Below are 23,791 nucleotides of genomic sequence, written 5' to 3'. Positions count from 1 at the left end.
GGATGGTGTGAAAGATGACATCATCACTGACTGACAGCTCCTGCAGGCTGCAGCACGATGAGCTGATAAACATATCAGTTTCTCAATACTGTCCTTCTTTTTAAACATCTGATCATTTAGTTTTATCTTACGGGTCCTATATGCTCCGATATACCTTAATTAGAGTAGATGAGAATATTTACATATCAACCTGTGGTTCATTTAGGACTTCACTTGATACTTTCTGCAGGCTGAAACAATGAGCTTCCTGTTTTCTCTTTTCAATCTGTCATTGATAATCACTAAGCTCCGTAATGCAGATAAGAGAAAAGTCTATAAATAAAGAAATGATAATGTCTCAGAGAAGAAGATGACAATGGTAAACAAAGCAACTCTGTGTTGACCTGAGCATCCAATATGTGTGCGGTCCAGCCCTGTCAAGAGCCCTAGTCAGAGATAGAGACAGGCCAACAGAGCTGGAGCACAGACGGCTCTGTCTGTTCTGTCACACAATCCCACAATCCCCTGCCCACAGATGTCCCAGTGTTAATTAAAAAGCCTGCCTGGCTGTGCTGTGCTGAGGATGAGGATGATAGCCTCAGTGGCGGAGCGTGAGGGGCCAGATCAGGCGTTGGGCCAGAGGAGCGAAGAGAGGTGAGGGACAGCCCCAGTGCGGGGTGGGGGCTTCTTTTGAAAGCGGAGCCATGACAGCTGAGGGGAAGCATGTGCGAGGCATGTTTGTTTTGCATTTACCCCCCAAGCGCAGCTGTGTGCACTGTCCTTTTCCCAGAACACCGGAACGCCACGGCCCACTCCGTTCGGAGCTCAGAGCTCGCCCTCCCAGCAACCCCTCAGCACGGCCTATGAGAGCACAGCTCCATATTTCAGAGGAGTTCCTCCGAGTGCAGATACAGGCCTTGTAGTCAGCAACGTGGACATACATTAGGCTTGAAACGCCATGTAAAACTGGCTTTAATCTGAGACATAATTTGAAAAGGGTTTTGACCCCACTGTTTCTAGATATGCTGACAGCTCATACTCTAAAGCCTGGTTAATGAATAGTAGTATCCTTTTAGAGCTACAGTACCCAGTAGAGGGGGATCAAATGTGGTTCACATTAGGAGAATAGAGATGATTTCTCTGCCTACAGTGTAGTAGGGGTATCAGGTTACCAGATGTATTCAAGCTTTTGTTTTGACTTGGATCTAAATCTGACCACAGTAAAAACAGAAAGCCCCATAATGCACAATATGATGGAGCACGCCTTCTATTTCTGTCACTTCCACCAATCATGACACAGAGTGAACGAAGGCACGGGTGCCCTTTTTGCACCCCGCATTGTTCCATGCCCCCAACTGAGGCACAGGAACGGGGCAGGGGAGGGATCCGGTTCTTGCCGGGGGGGGGGGGGGGGGGGGGGTCAGGAGAAGGATGTGTGTGTGTGTGTGTGTGAGTGTGTGTGTGTGTGTGTGTGTGTGTGTGTGTGTGTGTGTGTGTGTGTGTGTGTGTGTGTGTGTGTGTGTGTGTGTGTGTGGGGTGGGGTGGGGGGTGGGGGGGTGGGGGTGGGGTTGGGGGTGGGGGAATTGGATCTCCATCCTGGCATGCTGGTGTTTTTTCTTGAAATGGTCCTGCTCGAACCCTGTGCCAAGAAGTTAATGAAGCAGGGCTCAAAATTCAGCCCGCTCAACCCAAGCCTCCCCTTAAAGCTATCAGGAGACTAGCCTGTGGAAGATGAGGACATTCTAACAACATAGCCGTACGCTCATTGGTAATGTTATCGTGTTGCTGCAACATAGCTCTAATGTCTTGATAACAGTATGTAATGTACTGGGCTAGGCTGATGTACATGGTTTCTAGATGCTTAGCTGTTTCACAGCTCTCTGCTATCCCATTTTCATCACAGCCCAATGCTCTGACACATCTCTCACATAAGAGGCCTCTCCTCTCCCCTTTTCACATCCTCTACACACTGTCAGGACGTTCACATGTTCCTCTAACATCATATGGGCATTGCATCTGGGACATGTACAGTACCACATTGGTTTTGGAACGGAGCGTAGCCGCTAAGTGCTCGGAGATGGCTTCCTCTAAAAAGAAAATAAACAGGGTGAGAGATGAAGGAACATTTTTCCCAAGTCCATCAACCTGCAGCCGCCGAAGCGTGGCCACACTCCTCTGCCTCAACAAACTGTTCACCGGGAGACTCACTTTAAAAGTCCTCTCCAAGGAGAGAGAGACCAGGGTTTTACCTGTATAAAACTGACTGGCGGCTTATTCTGTGTGGAGAGAAACTAACACTTCTAACAACAGTACTTGGTGGCTGTGCGCAACAAGTCAACTGGTTAGACCTAAAAGCCAAAGTGAGACAGAATGGGAAGTGAGGACATATTTGGGTGAAATAGTGGAGAACATTGACAGGCATAGTCAGTGTATTATAATAATCCTCCCTCAATAATATAGTCAGTGTAATCTCCATTGCTCTCCTCCGTCCAAGGCTGCCGCTGGCGGCCTGTGTTATTTCTGGCGGCCATACTGGAGGGCACTTTTCCTGTATACCTCCAAGTGGAAATGTGAGGTGAGGGAATGCCAGGGGGAGGAAATGGCATGTCCACTTTGAATCTCCTCCCGCAAAACAGAACTGAGCCTGTCTGGAGGCTGGTGCTCCCAGGCCCCTGCTTTCCCCGGACCCAGCAGGCCTGCTGCGCCCCCTCTCTCACACGCCCACACGCCACTTCCTCCTCTGTACCCCTTTCCCCTCCCTTCGGCCCAGAGACGGTCCATCAGTGGGCCAAGTCAGCGGGGCAGGTAGAGCTCTCAGTCTGCTACCCACACTAAAACAAACCATAGCTCTTTTCTCTGATATTCAAATGTTGGAAGGTGGAACTATTAACGTTAAGTTTGTTTAGTGCTGACCATGCAAGCCAGAAGGGGTTAGGTCCCTTTGCAATTCTTAGAAATTCCTTGACCTCTTTGAGAAACAGATTTTTCCTGTATTCTTTGAGTTTGTCAGACAGAGATCAGATCAGCATTGTCCTTGACTGTTTCCTAGTCATAGTCATGATTAAACAGCCAAGGCAGAAAACCCAAATGTAGATACAATATATAATGTAGTGACTATCAGGTCAGTTGTGGAAAGGGAACAAGGCTTTCTAAGTCAGTTTCTAAGTCAGTGAGGGGTCAGGGACTCTATGACAAGACCACGATCAAAATGAATGAATGAAAAGAAAATGCACACTTAAATCTTAAATACTAGAAAACAAGAAAAAAACAACAACACCTGAACAGAAAAAAGCTATATTGACACTCAATAGCAGGTGTGTTAGCGGGTCTCAAACTCTGTACAAACAGCTATACCTGTATTTCGTGAATAAGTGCAGGGATTGGTTCAAATCTATTCAGCTTTTTTTGTTTTGTTTTGTTCATTACTCTAACCACCACAAGTTGTTTCCAACAAGCCACCAGTCCGTTTGTCTTTTGGAGGATAGGTCTGATAGTTGTTTTACTGTGAGCTTCCTGCTTCTCACCACATACTTAACTGACTGTAGTTGCTCTGTTCTCTGAGGCCCCGCTGGTCTCCCATCAGAGTCCCCTGTCCAGATTTCTTAGGCCATGTAAATTCTCTTCTCCTTCTCATAACTCGCTCTTTCTCTCCTCTTCAGCGACATGCTGACCAGCAATTTGCAATGGCTTTTATTATGGCTTTTCTCATCATTATTTTAGATCATCACTACTGCTGTTATAGTTACACAGATTTCTTCCTCTTTCCGTTTGTTGTGGGGTTGGTTCAGACGTGGCGGGGCTCCCAGAGGCCCCCTGCCCTGCTCCCATTGGGGGCATCATGTTGCCCAGGAGATGGCGGCGCTGTGCTCCTTGGCCTTCATGCGCAAGGCGGCAATGCTGGAGGACTTGCGATCGGGGTCCATGTTGAGGTCGTACCCGTTGACGCCCGTGCCCATGCCATGGCCTCCAAACAGGCTGCCCATGTGTGTCTGTCCCATGTGCCCCCCGGGGCTGGGCACGCCCAGGAAGTCAGAGACCCCACTGGAAGCGTGGGGGTGAGGGGTCATACAGGAGGTCACTGTGTCACAGGGCACCACACATCCTGGCACAGGAGAGGCACCGCTGCCACCACCGATCCATGAAGGGTTCTGGATCTATAACACACAGAGAGGGGAAATAAGGTCACTTTACACTTTACACTTTACAGAGAATTAATCTCTTACTGAAAATAGTAGGTCTACACTGTTCTCATAGGGTGGAATCCTAACTCAATATCAGTGCGCCTAAGTCAAATCATTGCGCAAATTTCCCATTGACATCAATGCATTCGATTTCTGAGTTATGTGCATGGATCTCAAGTTAGGATTCCACCCTAAGTGATCTGCCAAATCGACTTCACTGTGGTTCAAGAATTGATTAGTTCCAAGTGGACCGTGGAGGCCCACAATGAATGAAAAACCATTTAGGATATTACAGTAGATTGACATCCAAGTTTTAATGTTGAAACTGCTCATAGTGAACTTAATGTAGTGTTGCTTTGGTGCCGGTACTGTAGGAGCATTAAAAATGCATCATTGCTCTCCAGTCTCACAACACTGACTGGCTGCCTCCACTTCCATGCTCCTGTCACCCTCCTCCACAGAGAGGCCGTGCTCAGGGAGTTGATAGGGATGTGAGGGTGGGTGTGGGGGTGAAGGAGATGAGGGTTGGGTTGTGGTGCTGCCGGCTCTCATGAAGAGGCCAGATGTGAACAGAGCTGCATTCCATAAGCATCGTACTTTCATATGTTACTCTCACACACACACGCACACGCACACACACACACACACACACACACACACACACACACACACACACACACTATCTCTCTCTTTCGCTCTCTCTCTTTCTCTCTCTCTCTCTTTCTCTCTCTCCCTCTCTCTTCCTGCCTTTTGACCTGCATATTAATAATAAATGTTAGGGGGTTGTGTGGGTCACTGTGAGGGTGTGTCAGGCCTGTCAGTAGAGCCAAGCTGACCTCACTCTCTGGGGAACTGATAGAGCCTCCAGTGGAGTGTGTATGTGTGTATGTGTGTGGAGAAGGGGGGGGGGGGATTATATATATATACATATATATATATATAATCCTCAAGTCCTCTGTCTCTCCACAGCATCCTTACAGTGTGTAGGTCCCTTCTCTGCCTATCTCAGACCTACCTGTGCATAGTTCTCAGGTCGGGTGAGTAGAGGCAGTTCATACGCCGTGGAGAAGTGCGTCCGGACCTGCTGCATCTGACCAAAGCGCTCCCTCTTCCTCCATTTGGCTCGGCGATTCTGGAACCACACCTGCAGGGTGAAAGGTCAGGACTGAGTCACCAGGATCCATGGGAGATGTAGTCACTTTGACAAATTATTCAGTAGTAATTTATAGTATTTGTACAATACCAAATAAGGTAATTTGTTCTGCAAAAGTGTTGGAATTCCCACAGATGTACTCTACGTCATCTTTAGATTTTCACCAAATGTGGTCTCTCTAAAATCATCTTATGAACCCACCAATGAGATTTGATCTGATGACAAGACAATATTTGTCCTGATCATCCGATAACTATGGTCTACTGCAAGGGGAGCGCCTGCCATGTCTCCCCCAGGCCTTGAGGCTCAGTGTGGGGGAGAAAGGGTGGCTGAACTGTGGGGAACTGACTCTCCCCAGACCCCTGCAGACTGCTCTGGCAGGGCCTGTGTGTGTGTGAATGTGTGTGTGTGTGTGTGTGTGTGTGTGTGTGTGTGTGTGTGTGTGTGTGTGTGTGTGTGTGTGTGAGCGGGCGGCTTGTTTTTTTTTCAGAGACCTGGCTAGAGTTTGACGTATGGGGGAGTTGACAGGCCCTGTGAAGGCCTCCTCTGAGCTCCTCTCCTATCAGAACCATCAGCAGCGGGAGGTAGGGATGGAGGGAGGTGGGGGAGAAGTGGAGGAGGTACAGCCCAGAACCCTGTAAGCCTGAGCTTTGAATAATAACTTTCCTCTAGATCTCAGGAGAATGCTTTTCTGAGAGATACAAATAGTACTAGTTTTATTTTATGGAAAAATGATCCTGATGATCACAGCCAAAAGACTATGATATCTGCAACACATCAATAAGTGCTGAAATGTAGTGGATCAAAAGTCAAAAGGCACTGCAGATAAAGTTGCTCTTTAGGCTTATAGTCTGAGGAGCAGCCAGAAATTCCATTCCATGTGATCCTCTCTGCCTCCGAGATTAATCTATCTATTTATTGATTCAGTGAAGTGGAGGCCTATTCAAAGGAGGAGCCTCCTTTGTTTTTGCAATCTTGATTCGTCATGGAGCTTGAACTTGGTTCTGAGGATGAGTCTTTGGTCAATCAGTTTTGCGGTTTACACAGCCACTTATGTGCAATTTTCCCTACGTTAACCAAGCACACACACACACACACACACACACACACACACACACACACACACACACACACACACACACACACACACACACACACACACACACACACACACACACACACACATATTAGGAGAGATAATTAAAAAATAAATGAAGTAATAAAGCCATACATCTAATTCCTTGGGCAATCAGAGGAAAGAAGAGAGAGGCTGGAAGGATGGCCTCTAATACAGACAATGTGGAGAGGAGGAGGTTTTCACCTCAGTTCTCAAAACAAAACGTTTGCAGACCCTTCACCCCCACTCCCCTCTCCTTTGTTTTTCTGACAGGACTAGGGTAATTTTCTCGTGACAAAAGTGTGCAGTAATTACCCCTGACATCTAAGCCTAAAAGTATTGTTTATTGAAAGCATTATTGTGTTTAAATTTCCATCAAAGCGGGTGAAAGTGATCTAAATAGAGTGAGTCTCAGTTGGGCTTAGGCCTGGCGCCCACCCTCCCCCACACAACGTCATTGGGTCTATCTTAGAGGGTAATATGATATAGGCCTGACTGTGATTGCACTTAATGTCAAGGCACAGATCACTGTCCCTCAACTTCACATCATATGTTTAGAAAGCTTTATGGACTGATTATATTGCTATGTACGTAGTCTGAGTACATGGGTGATGTGTATGATGTTAGAGCATTTTTATGCTATTCAATATACTATTGTATAGCAGTGTCACTATATGAATTACTAAATATTTTCACCTTTTTTTCATTCTGTCCCTCACATTATCTTTCCTCTCTCAATTATTATGTCTTTTGCTCACACTCTCCCTCTATAAATCTGAGCAGGGAATTGGGGAAATTGAAAAGTGAGGTGGGAGAATGAGCTTGTTTTCATTTTATGTTTAATTTCCTGACGCCTAAACCCCTGGCTTTCCGATGTTGACCCCCCCCTCTCTCTCTCTCTTCATCTGCCAGTGAATCCCTTCTTCAACCACAGGGAGAATAGTTATCACGAGAACAGATTGTGTCTTGTTAGGAGAGTCAACTTCAATCCATAGCTAAATTATATTGACTACGTGAGCATCTATTAACCAACCAATTCTGTTTGTTTGAGTTCCATATTTGTTGGACTTCTGTATAGAGAGGCGGGCAAAAAAAATCTTTGTATTGTGCATGCTCGGTTGTGACAGTAATTGGTACAGACATTGACAGCTAAAGTAGCTTAGAGACTTACTATAAGGCTTTATTTATGTTTCAGAGGCAGAGAGATAGAGCAGAGCAAGGCTAAACTGCTTGGGTAAAGAAGCACTTTGAAGTCAGACCAGCTTTGAGGATTGATAATCTGTCTCTGCTGTCACTCAAGTCAAATTCAATAGCATAGCCAGGCTAAGGTGGGTACGGCCAAATGGACCTGTAGATTGTTGATAATCACATTGATAATCCTTGTACCTTTACAATTGCAACTGCCATTGTCTTATCCGACAGAGTAAACGCTCTAATACTCGAGCAATGCTTCTAAATAATGTTTAAATGATTATGATGATGGCTGCCCTGTCCTGTCCTGTCCTGCCTAAGATGTGATCTGCAATTTGGTGGATACATTTACATTGGCCTCTGAGTTTGCCTTGGTGGACTCCCTATGTCAGAAAATGTCATCCAGGCCCAGAACTGGGGACTGACAGAGAGGTAGTCTGATCTACGTGATGTTTTTGAAACCCTTGACCTGTGATCCATGGATGTATCTGGAGTGCATATGACTTTAAGCTGAACCGACTTCCTCCCTTTGAAACCAGTAGACAAAAAAAGCAAACATCTCTCAGGCTAACGTTTATAGTCAGGCCAGTTTACAAGCTCTCCTTGTTCTGTCATGTTAAGTGGACGACAGAGAGGATTTTCAGTTACTATCTAAAATCTATTGTACTTGCATGCTCAGATTAAGCTTTACCTACTGGGTTTGTAAGAACGTTTTCTGTTAGCATAAATGGATAATGCTGATGCTTAAGTCATTTTGAGTTTGTCTTGAGATAGCATGTAAATGCTTTATCTCACAGACAAGTATTTCTTTGGAAATCGATTGACATTAGCAAAACTACACTGAAAACAACAGTATTGAGAGCTATTGTGGTTTCGGTCGGGCAGTTTGGTTCACTTAGATGCTGAATTCATGAGCTGTGAGGGCCTTTTTTTGTGAGTGACCTGGATATGGAGCGGCGAGTCCTAGTCTTTGACTGACGAGGCATCTCATGTCTTTTATCTTTTAACTTGACTGCTTTAAGAGGGCGCTGGGAGAAGTTAGGCTGTAAAGGGCCCAGCTGAGGCAGACCTCTGATAGTGAGAGAGGAATAGCGTACCTTCAGAGCTCCAGGGTGATTTATAACCCTCTGGCTTCAGGGACTTCCTGTCTTTCACTATAAGAAGAAGGGTTTCTGGCCACTGCACCAGGCCAGCCCAGCACATGTCTTGTAAAGACCCATTCCTGTCTGATCTCATCTCTCAATATCTTTCATAGAGTAGAGAGTTGAACATGCACTTACTCACTCGACCATGATGTTTGTGTTTACAGGTATTGGTCTCTGTGTTGTATATCATGGAATATTTCTTATGGGTGAGTAGATGTTGACTGCTGCTAACCTCACAACCTGCTGGAGGCTCAGGGGAAGGTTTTCACACCTACCCTGGAGACCACGGGAGGGACACATTCTTCCTTGAACAGGATGTTAATGAAAGAAAAACAGAGTGAATCCAGGGGCTTTTGGTCGACTTTGTCTACACACAGTCGTGTGTGTGTGTGTGTGTGTGTGTGTGTGTGTGTGTGTGTCTGTGTGTCTGTGTATCTGTGTGTGTGCTTGTAGCAAGGGGGGTCACATCGTCTATATCCACCAATGCTGGAATGCAGTGGTGGCCATGGACGGATTATATGCAAATCAGCCAGGAAGGTCGCAGGAAGGTTCTTGGTTGGTGGGTTACTCCTAGCAGAGCTGAGTTCACAGGTTCAGGAGTCCAGGGGTTCAGGTGTAAGCTACAGACCAGACCAGAACAGAGCAGCAGGGCAGCAGAACAGCAGAGCCAAGCATGTCTCCTCATATACTGATGAAAGTCTGTTCCCTTGACAGTGAACATATGAGGCCCAGCCTCAGCCGTAGCCCTCCAGGGCCCTCCTGCCCTACGTTGGCCCCTACCCCGCCTTATTCCTCTACTCCCCTACTCCCACATTACCAGATAAATCTCACCCCGGTTGCATGGTGGCGTTATCTCTCCAAAGCTGCAGATGTTGAGGGATTCATGTGTTCCTATCCACAGGCTGTCTTTGTGTCTGGATGGTCTCTGTGTAGGAACTCTCATAGACATATCCACATGACAGCCCTCTGATTCTAACACCTCTTCGTATGATTGGTCATTGTGCCTATTTCAACCAATCACGTCTCCAATATCCCAGCTCTTCTGTCTAACTGAAGACCACTTTAGCCCACCAAGCTAAAGCTTAAGCTCTTACCTGCACTCGGGCCTCAGTCAGGTCAGTCCTCAGGGCCAGCTGTTCACGGGCGTAGACGTCGGGATAGTGTGTCTTCTGAAACACCTTCTCCAGTTCTTCCAGCTGGTAGCTAGTGAAGGTTGTACGGTTACGCCTCTTCTTGCCCTTGTTGCTCTCACTCTCGCCCTTGTCCATGGGGCTGCCCAGGTCGGTGCCCGGTCTATCCGAGGGGCCCTTCCCGCCCTGGTCCTTTACACTCAGGTAGCTTCCGTCCATGCCAGCTGGATCAGAGTTGGGGGGCAAGTCAGAGTCTGTCAGACCTGTGTTGTCTTTACCTGGAGAGGGAATGTGAAGAGGGTGAAGGATGGTATTAGAACCAACACATGTTGTACTGTAATAGTATGCACTTTTACGGCTGTGGCTATCATTACTATGTTTTTGGATTGATATGAGTATCACATTTGAGAAGAAATCATTAGAACAGTGTTTACAGTATCATTAAGACAAAGTAGCTCTGGCACCATGATGTGCCTTGGCTTCAAAGCTGATCAACTTAGTTTGTCCAGCCTGGACTCTGAGGTGTGTGTGTGCGTGTGTGTGCGTGCGTGCGTGCGTGCGTGCGTGCGTGCGTGCGTGCGTGTGTGCGTGCGTGCGTGCTTGTGTGCGTGTGTCTGTGTGTGTTGTGTGGCAGTGTATAATCTGCGGGGCTGTCTGACTCCCCAGAACACTCCCTTATTACTGCTGCCAGTCTCAGCTCATAAATCACACACAAACTCATGGGAAACACACACACCAAGGCTGTAATTGCAGACTGATAGAAAATTACAGGTTTTCACCTCTTTCTCTCTCCCTCTTTCTACCTCACCCTCACCCTCACCCTCTCTCTCTATCTCTCTCTCTCTCTCTCTCTCTCTCTCTCTCATTATGGCTGGGGTTGGTTGGACTCAGGTCGTCAGGTCTTTAACACTACGCATGGGCATGGCCTGTGGTGCGTTTGCAACCGGAGCTCACTTAGTAACAAGACCAAACTAACCCAGCAACAAGGCTGTCCGTGGCAATTTGCTGAACAGTAATTTGTAGCGGGGGATGGCTACACACACACACACACACACACACACACACACACACACACACATACACACACACACACACACACACAGACACACACACACACAAACACGTACAGCAGCCTAGCCATGAAACCTCAGTCAGCTCACTGATCATAAATTCCCATAGAGCCAGCGTGCTATTCGTTATTCTTCTATGCCAATCCTCTGTGTCCTCACTGGCCGTGTCTCATTCCCCTAACCCTGTGCCTCAATCATCCCTCTCCATTACAGCTTCTGTTATAGGGACTATATTATACGTTTGGGGTCGTATAATGGCTCCATATAGTCATATACACTCAAAGGAACTGCTAATCCCTCTTGGGTTCAGGGTGTATAAGGGGTTTATAACATGGTTTGGAGACTAAGCCAAACCCCCATATCTGCCCTCAACACCTCTGTTGAAGCATGTCCCCTCTGGCTCAGACTAGTGGCCACTCCGGGCACTACACCTCTGTTCAGTTTAGTTAACTAAGATATAGGGGTTATTTTAGGGAACCCAGGGAGGGTTGAGATGTGCTCATTTCTCATCTGTAGCTGGGGTAAAGCTTTGTCAAGTTAGAGCCAAGGGGTGTATGTGGGCATGTGAGCTTCTGGTGGGCATAGCTGCTGTGAGCTTCTCAGGACAACACGCCCTCAAACGCTCCACTCACAGCCATGTTGGGTAATGTGCTGCAAGGTGAGGGGACCTGAAAACTCATCTGGTCACACACACACACACACACACACACACACACACACACATACACACACACACACACACACACACACACACACACACACACACACACACACACACACACACACACACACACACACACACACACACACACACACACACACCCCGCCCTACACACACATCCTTCAAGGACTCTGGTAACCATGCCAACTATAAGCCAGTCAATACCAGTCAATGACACCATAGGAAATACAACCCTTTGCTGTAGAAGTTGTTTACTGCAGGGTCCACACTCAGGGAAAGCCCCATATCAAACCACAGCACTGTATTTGAGTTGTTCACGTATACCAGGTTTACATACTGTAACATTATCTTTCACTTGTCTAATGCCTGTGTATTGTCAATGATAGTCATAGGTTAGAGATTTTTCCTAAGAGGTTGATATGAGGAAATAGAGCTATCCTGATTCTCTGTATGTCTACTCTCTGTGTGTCAGTTTGGCTTCCCTGGGCACCCTGCATACGCAGGCCTGACAGACACCCTGGACACCCAGGCCTGACAGGCATCCTGGACACTCTGATAGGCAGGGTTGGACTCGGACTGGGGCTGGGGCTGGGCTGGAGTTGGGGCTGGGGCTGAACCGGGGCCCTAGCCAGGGGGATAATGGCTCCCACATTGCCTGCTGCCCACGACTGACACATCCTGTTAGGCTTGAAAGGAGCAAGCACATTCACCCAAACGTAAATATTTTGTAGTTATCCCCTCACATGCCCTGCACCCACGGTCCCCACAAGGCAGGCCTGTCAGGCTGTTGGAAATCAAGGGCTCCCTGCTGATCAAAGCCTCTTGTTTATACCTTGTGTCATTGATGGGTTTTGGCAGGAGCAGGGTATTGTGACAATCTCCCGCATGTTATCCATGCGATGGGGGCCGCGGCCGCAAGATTCTGTCCTCTGCCCAAGGTGAACAAGGCCCCCCGTGGGCTGGACCATATGGAGGAGGAACATGAGAAAGCCTTTATACAAATCTGTCTGAATGTCTGTCTGTCTGTCAGGACCCTAGCCATGTAGAGGAAAGAGGTCTGTGAACACAGCTATTAGAGAGCCATGCTGAGAGTATTGGGCATGCAGAGGATTTTAGAGTGCTTATCAGTCCTCACTAATAAAATGTCCAGCCTACTGTAAGAATAATATTACAGTAGCTTTACTGATGAAGGAGACAGATACAGTGCCTTCGGAAAGTATTCAGACCCCTTCACTTTTTCCACATTTTGTTGTGTTACAGACTCAATTTAAAATGGATTAAATTAAAAGAATTTGCCATCAATTCACACACAATACCCCAGAATGACAAAGCGAAAACTTGAAATTTCAGTAAATTTATTCAAATTGAAATACAGAAATACCTCATGTACATAAGTATTCAGACCATTTGCTATGATACTCTTAAAATTAGCTAAAATGCAAAAATGTCATCAACAAATCACTCAATAAGTTGAATTGAGTCCATCTTAATGCAAGGATAATAGTTCATGTAATTTTTTAATTTTCACTTGAATTCATTGTTGCAAACACAATTATGGATATGAGATAGATTATTTACCATTAAGGGATTCTTTTTGGCCACTTGGTTATAGACTAATTTTGTAGAGTGACTGAGATGCTTTTTCCTCTCCACCATTCAACTTTTGTAAGTCTCCGCAGGCCTTAGGGGCACATTCTTGAGCAGTTTTGTTCCTCTCCATTTGCTCAGTTTGTATTGACAACCTGATCCACACAATGTGTAATTGATTCCTATGCAAATCAGAGACCCTATAAAAACAAAGATATTAATTCCAAAATTACATTAACTATTATCCTTGCATTAAGATGGACTCAATTCAACTTATTGAGTGATTTGTTGGTGACATTTTTGCATTTTAGCTAATTTTAAGAGTGTCATAGCAAAGGGTCTGAATGCTTATGTACATGAGGTATTTCTGAATTTCAATTTTAATAAATTTACTGAAATTTCTAAAAACCTATTTTCGCTTTGTCATTCTGGGGTATTATGTGTGGATTGATGGCAAACTCTTTTAATTTAATCCATTTAAAATTGAGTCTATAACACAACAAAATGTGGAAAAAGTGAAGGGGTCTGAATACTTTCCAAAGGCACTGTAGTTCTTCTTCCTGGAGTATTGTCCTGAAGATAAGTGATACTCAGACACTTTCACCTCACTCAGCATGTTGGATAATTACATAATTGTATCTCAAACATGATAATGCCATTTAACTAAATGTTCTCTACAACAGTATTTTGAAACGCAACCATTAAAAAAAATATTCAAACTCTGGATTCAAGATTCCACATCAGTTCAAATTACTGCATGCAGAGAGAGATAGAGAGAGAGAGAGAGAGAGAGAGAGAGAGAGAGAGAGAGAGAGAGAGAGAGAGAGAAAGAGAGAGAGATGTGCCCATTGTTCTTAGTCTGGCGCAGCCCTATTAGAGAAATGACATACTGAATACTATCAGTGACTGTACTACTAGGATTAAAAATCTTATTCAATGGTTATATAGAAGTCTACTGGGGCAACTTCAATTGCTGTTCACTGCTTTGTTGCTCTTTTCACGACAACTCCAAAAACAATGTGAACAATGACATACTACTCTTCTGGCTATGATTTGTTGACCATAGTATTTATCGTGTTTGCTACTTGTATGTATTTGTTTGTATGTGTGTTACTATAAATGATGTGTGATACATAGCTGTGGCTGTGTCATATTTCAGGTTAGTTCAGGGCTGAATTTGGTCAAGGATGCTGAAAACTCGGCTAAAAACGGTCTGGATCTGTACTACCTGAAAACAATGATGACTGAAAAGGGAGTTCATCAGTGGGTGAGAAAAGGGGTGAGGTTAAACTGAAGGACTAATTGGCAGTTTAACCTAAGAGTATTCACACTTGCCTGCAGAGCAAGAAAGGTTCTTGTAAACCCTTTTTATAGCGTCTACATTTCCCCCTAACAAATGTATTTTTGTATTTCATGCTGTCTGTCATTTCAGGCATACAGTATAAGATATCAAATTAAAAGTATAGATTGTCACAGTAGTACGAGATAGGTGTACCCTTCATATCAGCGATGCAACGAGGGATAAAGGACAATGGTTCCTTCCTTCTTTGATATCAGTGCAGGACCCTTAAAGTTAGGGTCAGACCTTGACTGGGGACAGCCGTTAAGTTGCTGTTGAAAACGAGGGGGGAACATCAAAGTGTAATTTCACTGGCTGTAAAGCGACAGGGCGCCTCCCCAGCGTCTTTATTGAATGGGATGGCTAGGGTCAGCTCACAGCATTTAAAATAAACACAATAAATTAGACACCCCGCAGCGGCCAAGAGCGATTAACGGCGAAAAATTCAAAAAACCAGACAAAAAATATCCCTAAATATTACAAATAAAATAGATTAAATGTGTGTATAGTCTAGGCTTGATAGATCCCTGTTTTGACTGGACACAGGGAGCAGAGGAAATTTGTGTAGGCTATTTTCTCTGCTAAGCATTTATTTTTAACTCTAATTTGGTTTATTTTGTATTTATTTTTTTTAAATATGGATTCAATCGTAATAGGAAGCTTTGTGCTCTGAAGTCCAGCCAGCACTGTGAATGTCTCTTCCTGTCAGTTAAACTGGCTGTAAAGCTATGGCAGGCAGGCAGACACACTAACACAGGGAATAGATGGATTGGACAATTGGTGTGTTGAGATGAAAGCTGTGTCGTGCCTAAATGACAAATAGAAGTGATATGAGAGATAGATTCCCTTGCATTGCTGCTTGTAAGTGTGACACCACAAAGCATTAGCATTGGGAAAGTCTTGTTAGTAGGCTTCTGCCAACACTGCCATTTGCAAAACTAGAGCTAATCACAGATGGAGCCTCAGTCTCAGCTCTCACCATACAGTTCCTCTTAAACGACCTTGCCTCTGGTGGAGAGAACACAATGACACCACTACGAATAGCCCAGCAGTAGGAGTCCAGTACGGTGTCCATTGCAGTCATCAAAACAGGTCAAGGTTGGCCTTAGCTAGCTGGCACACACACTGTCCCTATCTCATATCCCTGTCATAATGTTACTGCAACACTGTGGAAAAAAAAACCTCAGCACTCTGAAGAAAACGTTCCAGAACTACTTCTCACTAGTTGATAACTACAGTAGTTTGGGACCATCTGATACTGTAGGTAAATGTCTACTTTGAAGTCTGAATACATTGACTTTGTTGGGGGATGATTCATCTCAGCAGGCTGCTGTAAAGTGCACATGCTGCGCGAAAAAACAACTGCTATGGGAGCCTGTCCATAAAGCCTAAGACAGTGATAAATCACCTCACTCTCCAGTCTCTCCAGTGTTCACTGTGAGTGAGCATTTCTCACAGGCCTTAGAGCATGGCAGGATCTCCACCATCCTGAGACAGGGGTATACTGAAGTCCTCCTCAATTACTGCCAACTCTCTACTATTCACAATCTTTCTATTTCACCTTTCTGTTTTTCCGTCATAGAGATTCAGTACATACACTATATACAGTATTCACTTCTCTGTGTGCCTTTAGGAATACAGCCTCTTGTATTATCTTTCATTTTTTTTATTCTTGTTGATATATGAAATAAAAAAGTATCAAATAAAGGTAATGACAAAAACATGCACATACTGTATATAACCCATCATAACTACATCCAAAAGAAAGAAAAAAGCCAAACAATACTATCAAATCCCCCAAAAAACTACAGAGACAGACCCCCTCAGAGGGAAATCCCCTTGTTGTGAAATATAGTTTGTCTATCAGTTGATGCTCAATTCCCTCCTCCTCCTTCCTAGTGAGGTCTAAATCTACCAGGTAGTGTTAAAAACCATAATGAATAAACAAAGATTTTACAAGAGCAGTGGAATGCCATTATACAAGGCATGAGTTGGTCACTGTCCTCTTAGCATAATGTGGATCCCAGCTGAAGACACAAAAGTAGAAGCTGTCTAAGAATAGCATACACAACAGAAGTACAGTAAATGCAAGTCAAAGCTTGTCAGAGTTTGAAATTGCCTGTCATCTGCATTTTGACATACAATACCGATCAAGCATTGGCAGGTACTATATGTGAGAGTGGCGAAACTCATGATTTTCCAATCAAATGTACTGAGAAATATATGAAGGATTTGTCCGATTTTATCACTTTGAACCGAAATAGAAGTTATTCCAAACAAACCCCATAACATTCCTACAAATTGTGCACCATCTTGTAAGGCTATCCAGTTACAATAGGTGATAGACTGAACCTCTTAGATAGTCTCTGTGCTGCACAGTTCTGCTCAGTATAAGCATCCTCCTGAGGGTTTTACCTATGAAAGGTTAGATTACACAACACAAAGACCGATGGTGAGCAAGGGCCTGGCGTCTGAGGCTTGCTGTTGCCCTGTCCCCCTCTGGTCTGGCAGATTGAGCCTAATGGAAATTGCTCTGCCAAAATGTGAGCTAACTGGTAAAATGATCCTAGGTCCCTGTCACCTTTAGTCATGTCAGCAACCTGCTGAAGTGCGCCCTGGTTGTGCAGGCATCAGAGCACCTCCATGCCTGGTTCCTATTACTCGCTGCTCATAGCAATCAGCAGAGATGGCTGTAAAAGAAGGCTGAAACGGTTGTGCTAGGCTAAAGATGGTAGAGAGAGAAAGGGCAGATGGGCATTTTGATGACTTGATAATTTCAGTCTAGATTGGAAGGATCTCACAGGGCGGTTTATTCACACCTTTAACATTGTCTTGCTCACTGTGTGTGATTCCAACCTATTGTAACCGCAACAACGTACCAAATGCTAAGAATGTCACAACAAACGATCGAGACAACTATGTTCTCATTGAAAATGGTGAATAAATACTGTTGAAAATGCTGTACCTGCACACACACACACACACACACACCCACACACACATACACAGGAATGTTTGGAAAATATAAAATAATTGAATGGAAGAGCAAATGCTGCAAAAATGTGCAGGACATTTTCTATTTGGATTCCATTGGGTTTCAAATGAATTTTCTTTGGTCTTGGCACACACTGATCACCTCTTGTAAAAAGAAGGGGCAGGAAACCAGAGTTAAAGGTCTTTTTCTCCTGTCCTTGGGGACATCCGTCAAAGACCATGACAGGAAAACTCCTGTTGTTTCTTGAAAAATACACAGAGATTGATGTTCCTGCTTTGGAGGGTGTATCATGTGGATTTCACCAGCGAGTCCTCTGACTACTACAGTATTTATCTTGTTCTAGAGAAGTGACAATGTGCTTAGTTTATGTAACGACTGATTTGATCAGATAAGGCCCTCTGTTTTCTTATCAACATTAGAACAATTATTGCATTCCACTGTATAAGAATTGATCTCCATTTTGTTAAACAACAAAATCCCTCAACTCTGTGTTAAATAAATGGTGGAGAGCTGTCTGGACTTGGGCTTGGAGTCTGTAGATTTCACCACTGTGTGTAGACCCCAGCTAGGAGTGGCATTGTCAGAAAAATAGGCTCTTCTCTACTGATAATGCATAGACCTTGCAACAGTTGTCCCTCAAGGACTGTTGGTCAGTGCTATGGACCAGAGGAGAGGACCACATCATAATATCACTGTTGTGTCGTATTGTCACTTTGTTACATAGTTACTGTAACACTAGCAGTATAGTGTAATGTATGGATGAAAAACCATACCCATTGGTTCTGTGTGCTGTTTTGGAGCAACAGTATTTATCAAAGCTGTACAATGATGGGCCAGACAAACCTGTAGGAAATTCTGTCAATTATGATTTGGTTGACTTGATTTGGTTCACTTTCCCTTATTTCTGAGTTGGTTGCATAGACAAGCATTTCTTTATCCCTCCTACAGTATCTAAATATGTACAAGCACAGCACTGCATGGAGAGTTTTATGTAAACACTTAACACATGGAACAACATTTATAATTTGTGCCCAGCATGTTAACCTCCACAAAATTGCTCACTGATTCCCTCAATCATCTGCAACCCACTCCATAACCAAATATTGCATTGGTGACACATTGTGTATTTGTATGTGGCATTTGTTTCACAAAGTTACACAAACCAAAAGCCCTCACCTCTGGACACTCACTCTGTGGTTATGAGGGGCTGGCCTTTGAATGTATGAAAATAAGTGGGGGAAGTGCTGATGTACATCTGAAGCACATTAATGATGGAGGTCTCCTGTAGTGTAGAGGCTTTCCTGCCTTCTCTCTATCAGAGGATTTCAGTCATACCTGTGGCCTGCTGCAAGGCTGACTAGCACAGTAAAAACATACTCTGTCAACTCAGCCATGGTCCTCCATATGGACCACTGAGAGGGGAACAGCACGTTTTAATGGGATCTTTGTTTTGAAAGGTCATTGTTTAACAAAGTGGTCTTTTTACGGTCGGGGTCAAATGTTTAATTTTTTGTATGACATTATATATCCAGTATCTTCTGTAATTTTAATTTTCGTGTCGCTCTCACGCCTATTACTTTAATTAGCGACAGTAAGCAGCAATATTACGAGTTATTTCTGGAGGTTTGATTAGGATTAACAGCGGAAAATGTGTTTCTGTACATCGACTGGGTGTGCGACGTTATGCACGGGTCACTGGCAAGTTCCGCCAAACACAAGGAGAAACAAACTCCCTTGAAATCTCCCGAACACAGCGCTGGTATTATCTTCAAAGGCCCCCGCGGCGTCTAGCGAGAAAATATTGTAAAGAGACTGTGTGACTCCAGGAATTCCAGCATACCTGCTAAAGCCAGATTTATGTTATAACTCAAAAGTCACCATTGAATTTTGTACCACGCATGACTTAGTCCTGAACTGTGCTCGAAACCAACAAGGCCTCCATGCGTTGATAGGCTAATTATTGAAGAATAGACTAAAATCCCGATTTGGGTCCTTTGAAATGCTGCTGCACATATGTCGTTTCGTATAGGAGCGATTAGTATCACTTAGGATGAACGTAGACATTCTTACGCTGAAAAAAAGACATTCCATTTTCTACCTCGCTGATAGGAAAGTGCGAGACCGTGTTTAGGTTGGAGCAATATGTTACTAATTTAAACCTGACCTATGCTGTCCTAACGCACTCCCTACCCTAGTTGTTCGAGTTTTAGCCCGTGCCTATTAGTTTACTTTTTTATTAATGGCAAGCACACTAGAAATGCCTCCCCTATTTAAAGGTTATAGGCCTATATTCAGACCTGGGCCTATTTTACGCGCAGTATTGTGCTTCTGTAGCGCAAGTCTGTAGAATAATTCGAGAACTACTGAAAATGTAGCATGAATTAGCATTATCATATGTCAGAATAACGCATCTATTCAAATATATTTAAGTATTATTCAAGGTTAAACGCCCGTGCGTAAACCTTTGTTGTTCGTGCGTAAATGTTATGTTGCAGAACAGTCTATCCGGCGGGTCGGCCTAGCCAGAGTGTTCTATAAGGTTTTGTTTCATTTTAACTCAGTTTTCAATAACATTTTCCACGTCAAAATAATACAAATGTATTATGCAAGCTACTCTATATATGTATATATGTATGCGAAATTAAAATGTGCATACAATGTGCATGTGCAGGGTGAATTGTTATGGTTGTTGTTGTATATTATTATTATTATTATTATTATTATTATTTATTGGGGCCTTATCTTTTCCCCTATATTCACAGCAGTGATCAATCTCCAATTCGTTACAACTCATGTGTCTGGTAACGGTGCTTGTGCGCTTTTTTGAAAAAGTCTTTGATTAAACCGAAGAGATTCGATAACATCTGCACAACACACCATCATTAAATCTTATATTGACGGCTAAGCTACGTTACGTCACCCGTTTCAACTAATTATCTCGCTCGGAAAGGATTGATTGCTTTATATGCGTTCATTAAGGTTTATAGGAATCCTATTCTGGAACATAATTAAATATTTTCAGAGCACCACTCCCCTTAACTCGGCTGTCCACACTTGATTTATAGTTTTTAATTTCGATTCAATTGTAGCGGTGTTTAATAATTATGTTTATAATTATTATAATAATGATCATAAACATGATTATTATCAACGTCAACATAATTATCATCTATATAACCATTGTAAGGGCCACTCTGGAATATGGCGTGTGGGTCCATAAGACCAAATCATTTTCCTTCTCCCTGACAAAATTGATTCAGTGCTTTCGCTATTGACATCTCATCCCTGACATATCCTCTTCAGTTGTGTCTGCTTTTTTCATCTTCATGAAAGTGAACTCCATAATCTTATTCATTAGATTAGAATACAATTGGCCTACTTAATTTTTTTTTAAATAATAATCAATGAAAATATTAATCAACAGTTTGGTCTGGTGAAGCCATATTGTCATTTTCTCTTGCGATCCGTTGTCCGCGTGACTTAGGCTTTCTCGTTCTTTAAAAATAGTGAACCATGTTATCATGCAAATTGGTAATTTGTGTTTCTAAGTGCCAGGCAAATCTTGCTCAGAAAATGCTGTGATGTGATATTTAGATGTCAGATGTAACGGGATGAAACTTTATTTTCAAAATGTCTGTGTTGCACATGGCTGGCAAATGGGGGATTGGAACTGGAACTGGAATTGATGTTTTAGTAACATGACAGCATAACATGTCGGTTATTTATAGAAGATGCATGACTTTTAAGTTCAAATGATGATTGATATTAGCATCCTTTTCTGAATCAAGCAGTTATTTCTGTTGAAGACCAATTATTTCCATTATCTTTAGCGCATGCACGAAAACCTCGGATAGTTCACAGAAACTGTAATTACCGCTGCTTCTTCTGTAATCACCAAACTGAGGTACCGAATAACGTGTTATTGAAAGGCGATACAGTAGTTATCTTTATCGCAAGGCAGCCCCTATATAGGCCCAACCCAAAAATGTGCCATATAATGATAAGAATGTTGCCTAAACATTAGGCCTAAAAACAAAGTTGGATACACTAATTGAAACATGAGACCACATTATGTAAAATATGTCATATTTGTTTATAAAATATATTTTATTGGAGGAATCTTAACCCACCACACTATAGCCTTGTCCAACTGAACCCCTTTCTTTATAGGTTTGATTGCAAAGTGAACATATACTTGCTTATCCTTATTAAGTTTTCTCAACCGTAGGCAACGTTGGCACATTTGGATCTTAGCACTTGTTGCCACTCTTCAGGGAGTATTTGCATAAAGCTGAAATGTGCTCTCTTTTACCACTATACTACGTATTTGATGCTTCCCTCCCGTTCATCCTCTGAGGAACCGCGCTGTATGTTCATGGGTTTTCATCTCACCCACAAGTTGCTCGCACACGGTGAGGGAAAGCGTTGAATTTTGCGGTATTTGTATTAAATTTATAGCATGGGCGGTTTTTCCTGCGCTCAGGATGTGCCCTTTCGTAAACCTCTACAGAATGTCTTCAACATGAAGATTATTGTAATGGTGAATCAAGAGTTCGGCCTATTTGTTCATAATGGGAGTTTATCCATGTATATCCATTTTACGCAGAACCATTTTACGCATGCAACTGTGGGTATCAAGTTGCACACCAAGGTCGTATTTCATTGTAAATGAAAATAAATGTATGTTGCTTACTTAACCTTCTCTCAATTAACTATTGGCCTATTCTGTATCCAGTTCTTACTTTCCAAAACTCTAAAGTCATCAGTAGGGCCGATACTAACTATATGTGTGTGTGTGTGTGTGTGTGTGTGTGTGTGTGTGTGTGTGTGTATGCGTGCGTGCGCGTGCGTGCGTGCGTGCGTGTGCGTGTGTGTGTGTGTGTGTGTGTGTGTGTGTGTGTGTGTGTGTGTTATCAATGCATTTTTTTAAATTTATACTCGCTTTTCTCAAACTATTAGGGCTACTAGTATTTTAGCGCATAGGCTATGCGTGTGCAATAGGAATCATCAGTCATAATAACATCAGTCACATTAACATTTAAGTCAATTTGGATCTCTGTAATTATTCATGCTATCTGAAAACGTGTTAATTCAATTGTCCGATTCAGTTCCAATATTAAGGATTGTAATGCAGATTATCGCATTAAATATAGCCTAATCTAATTCAATCGTCAAAGGGAAAATGTGATAGTCATAGAGGTTATGCTTCCTCGTAATTGTGTTATGGGGATAGTTGTGTCCGTAATATTGGTAGTAAGTTGTGAAGTCCAGCACAGATTCAGTTTGTAAGTACCCATACAGTGGCAAATGTTTCTGTGTGATTACTTAGCCTATTCCAACACCCGGAATGATATCAGCATTTAAAATAGCTTACATGCATTTAATGTTTTCTTTTATCATCGGTTCTCCTTATAAGAAGGACAACTTCCAGAAAACATATGTTACGATGCATATTGAGACATGCTAAGTTAGTTTGAGAAGACAAGACAAAAGTCCAGACGAACAGATAAGCCTACATGGCAGAAAAGCAGTAAGGCATAATTTCTATGTTCATTTTCTGTGGTGTCTCCAGCACAGGAAATATGCATTTGATACAGTGGCTTAGTTACTCACCATAGCAAGGGATGAGCGCTCCGTTGTGTCCGCTTTCTTGGTGCAGTTTGCCTCCTTCGGGGGGTGTTTTGCAAGAAGACCTCTGCATGAAGAGGTGGTATTTGTTAAAGGTGCCTTCCCCAGTGGTGGCATCCAATGGCTGGCACTCCTGTTGAAATGGGCTCCGAGACTTTTCTCCGTAAGCCTGACCTTTGTTGGGCAGGAAAGTGGAGCTGTATTTGGTGTCACTCGCTTGGAATGTCCTAAAAGGGTTCGTCGGGTGATCCCTACCTTGCGGTGCAGAGGGGCTATAATATGAATCCATGGATGTCATATCGCAGTATGAGACGCACGTCTCGGCGTTCATTCCTAAAAAAAGTTACGGGGAGGAAAAGACGTCCAAACTTTTTTCTTTCTTTCCTTTTTGGAAAGGGAAGCAAACAGATACCCCTCACTCTCTCTCCCTCTTCAACATACAGATGAACACACACATACACACTGTCACGCACACACTCACATACACACAGGCGCGGCAGCTGGGTTTGGTTATAAAACGATTCAGATGTTTTCCAGGAACCACTCGCTGACCAAAAGCTAAAAAACTCCCCTCAAGATTTAGAGGAGTAACAG

General features: G+C 43.5%; 1 protein-coding gene across 1 annotated transcript; it reads right to left on the bottom strand.

The window, feature by feature from the left end:
- Positions 1-3,815: 3,815 nt before the first annotated feature.
- Positions 3,816-23,528, bottom strand: alx4a (ALX homeobox 4a; the record flags this gene model as incomplete). The annotated part of the gene is given in 4 exon segments (XM_083691502.1): positions 3,816-4,133; positions 5,176-5,283; positions 5,285-5,304; positions 23,183-23,528. Coding segments are annotated over 4 exon segments (792 nt in total).
- Positions 23,529-23,791: the final 263 nt, after the last annotated feature.

This window comes from Argentina silus (genome assembly GCF_951799395.1).
Source record: "Argentina silus genome assembly, chromosome: 2".
NCBI lineage: Eukaryota > Metazoa > Chordata > Actinopteri > Argentiniformes > Argentinidae > Argentina > Argentina silus.
Note: the sequence above shows the minus strand (reverse complement) of the source record. Positions and strands in the feature narration are given on the sequence as shown.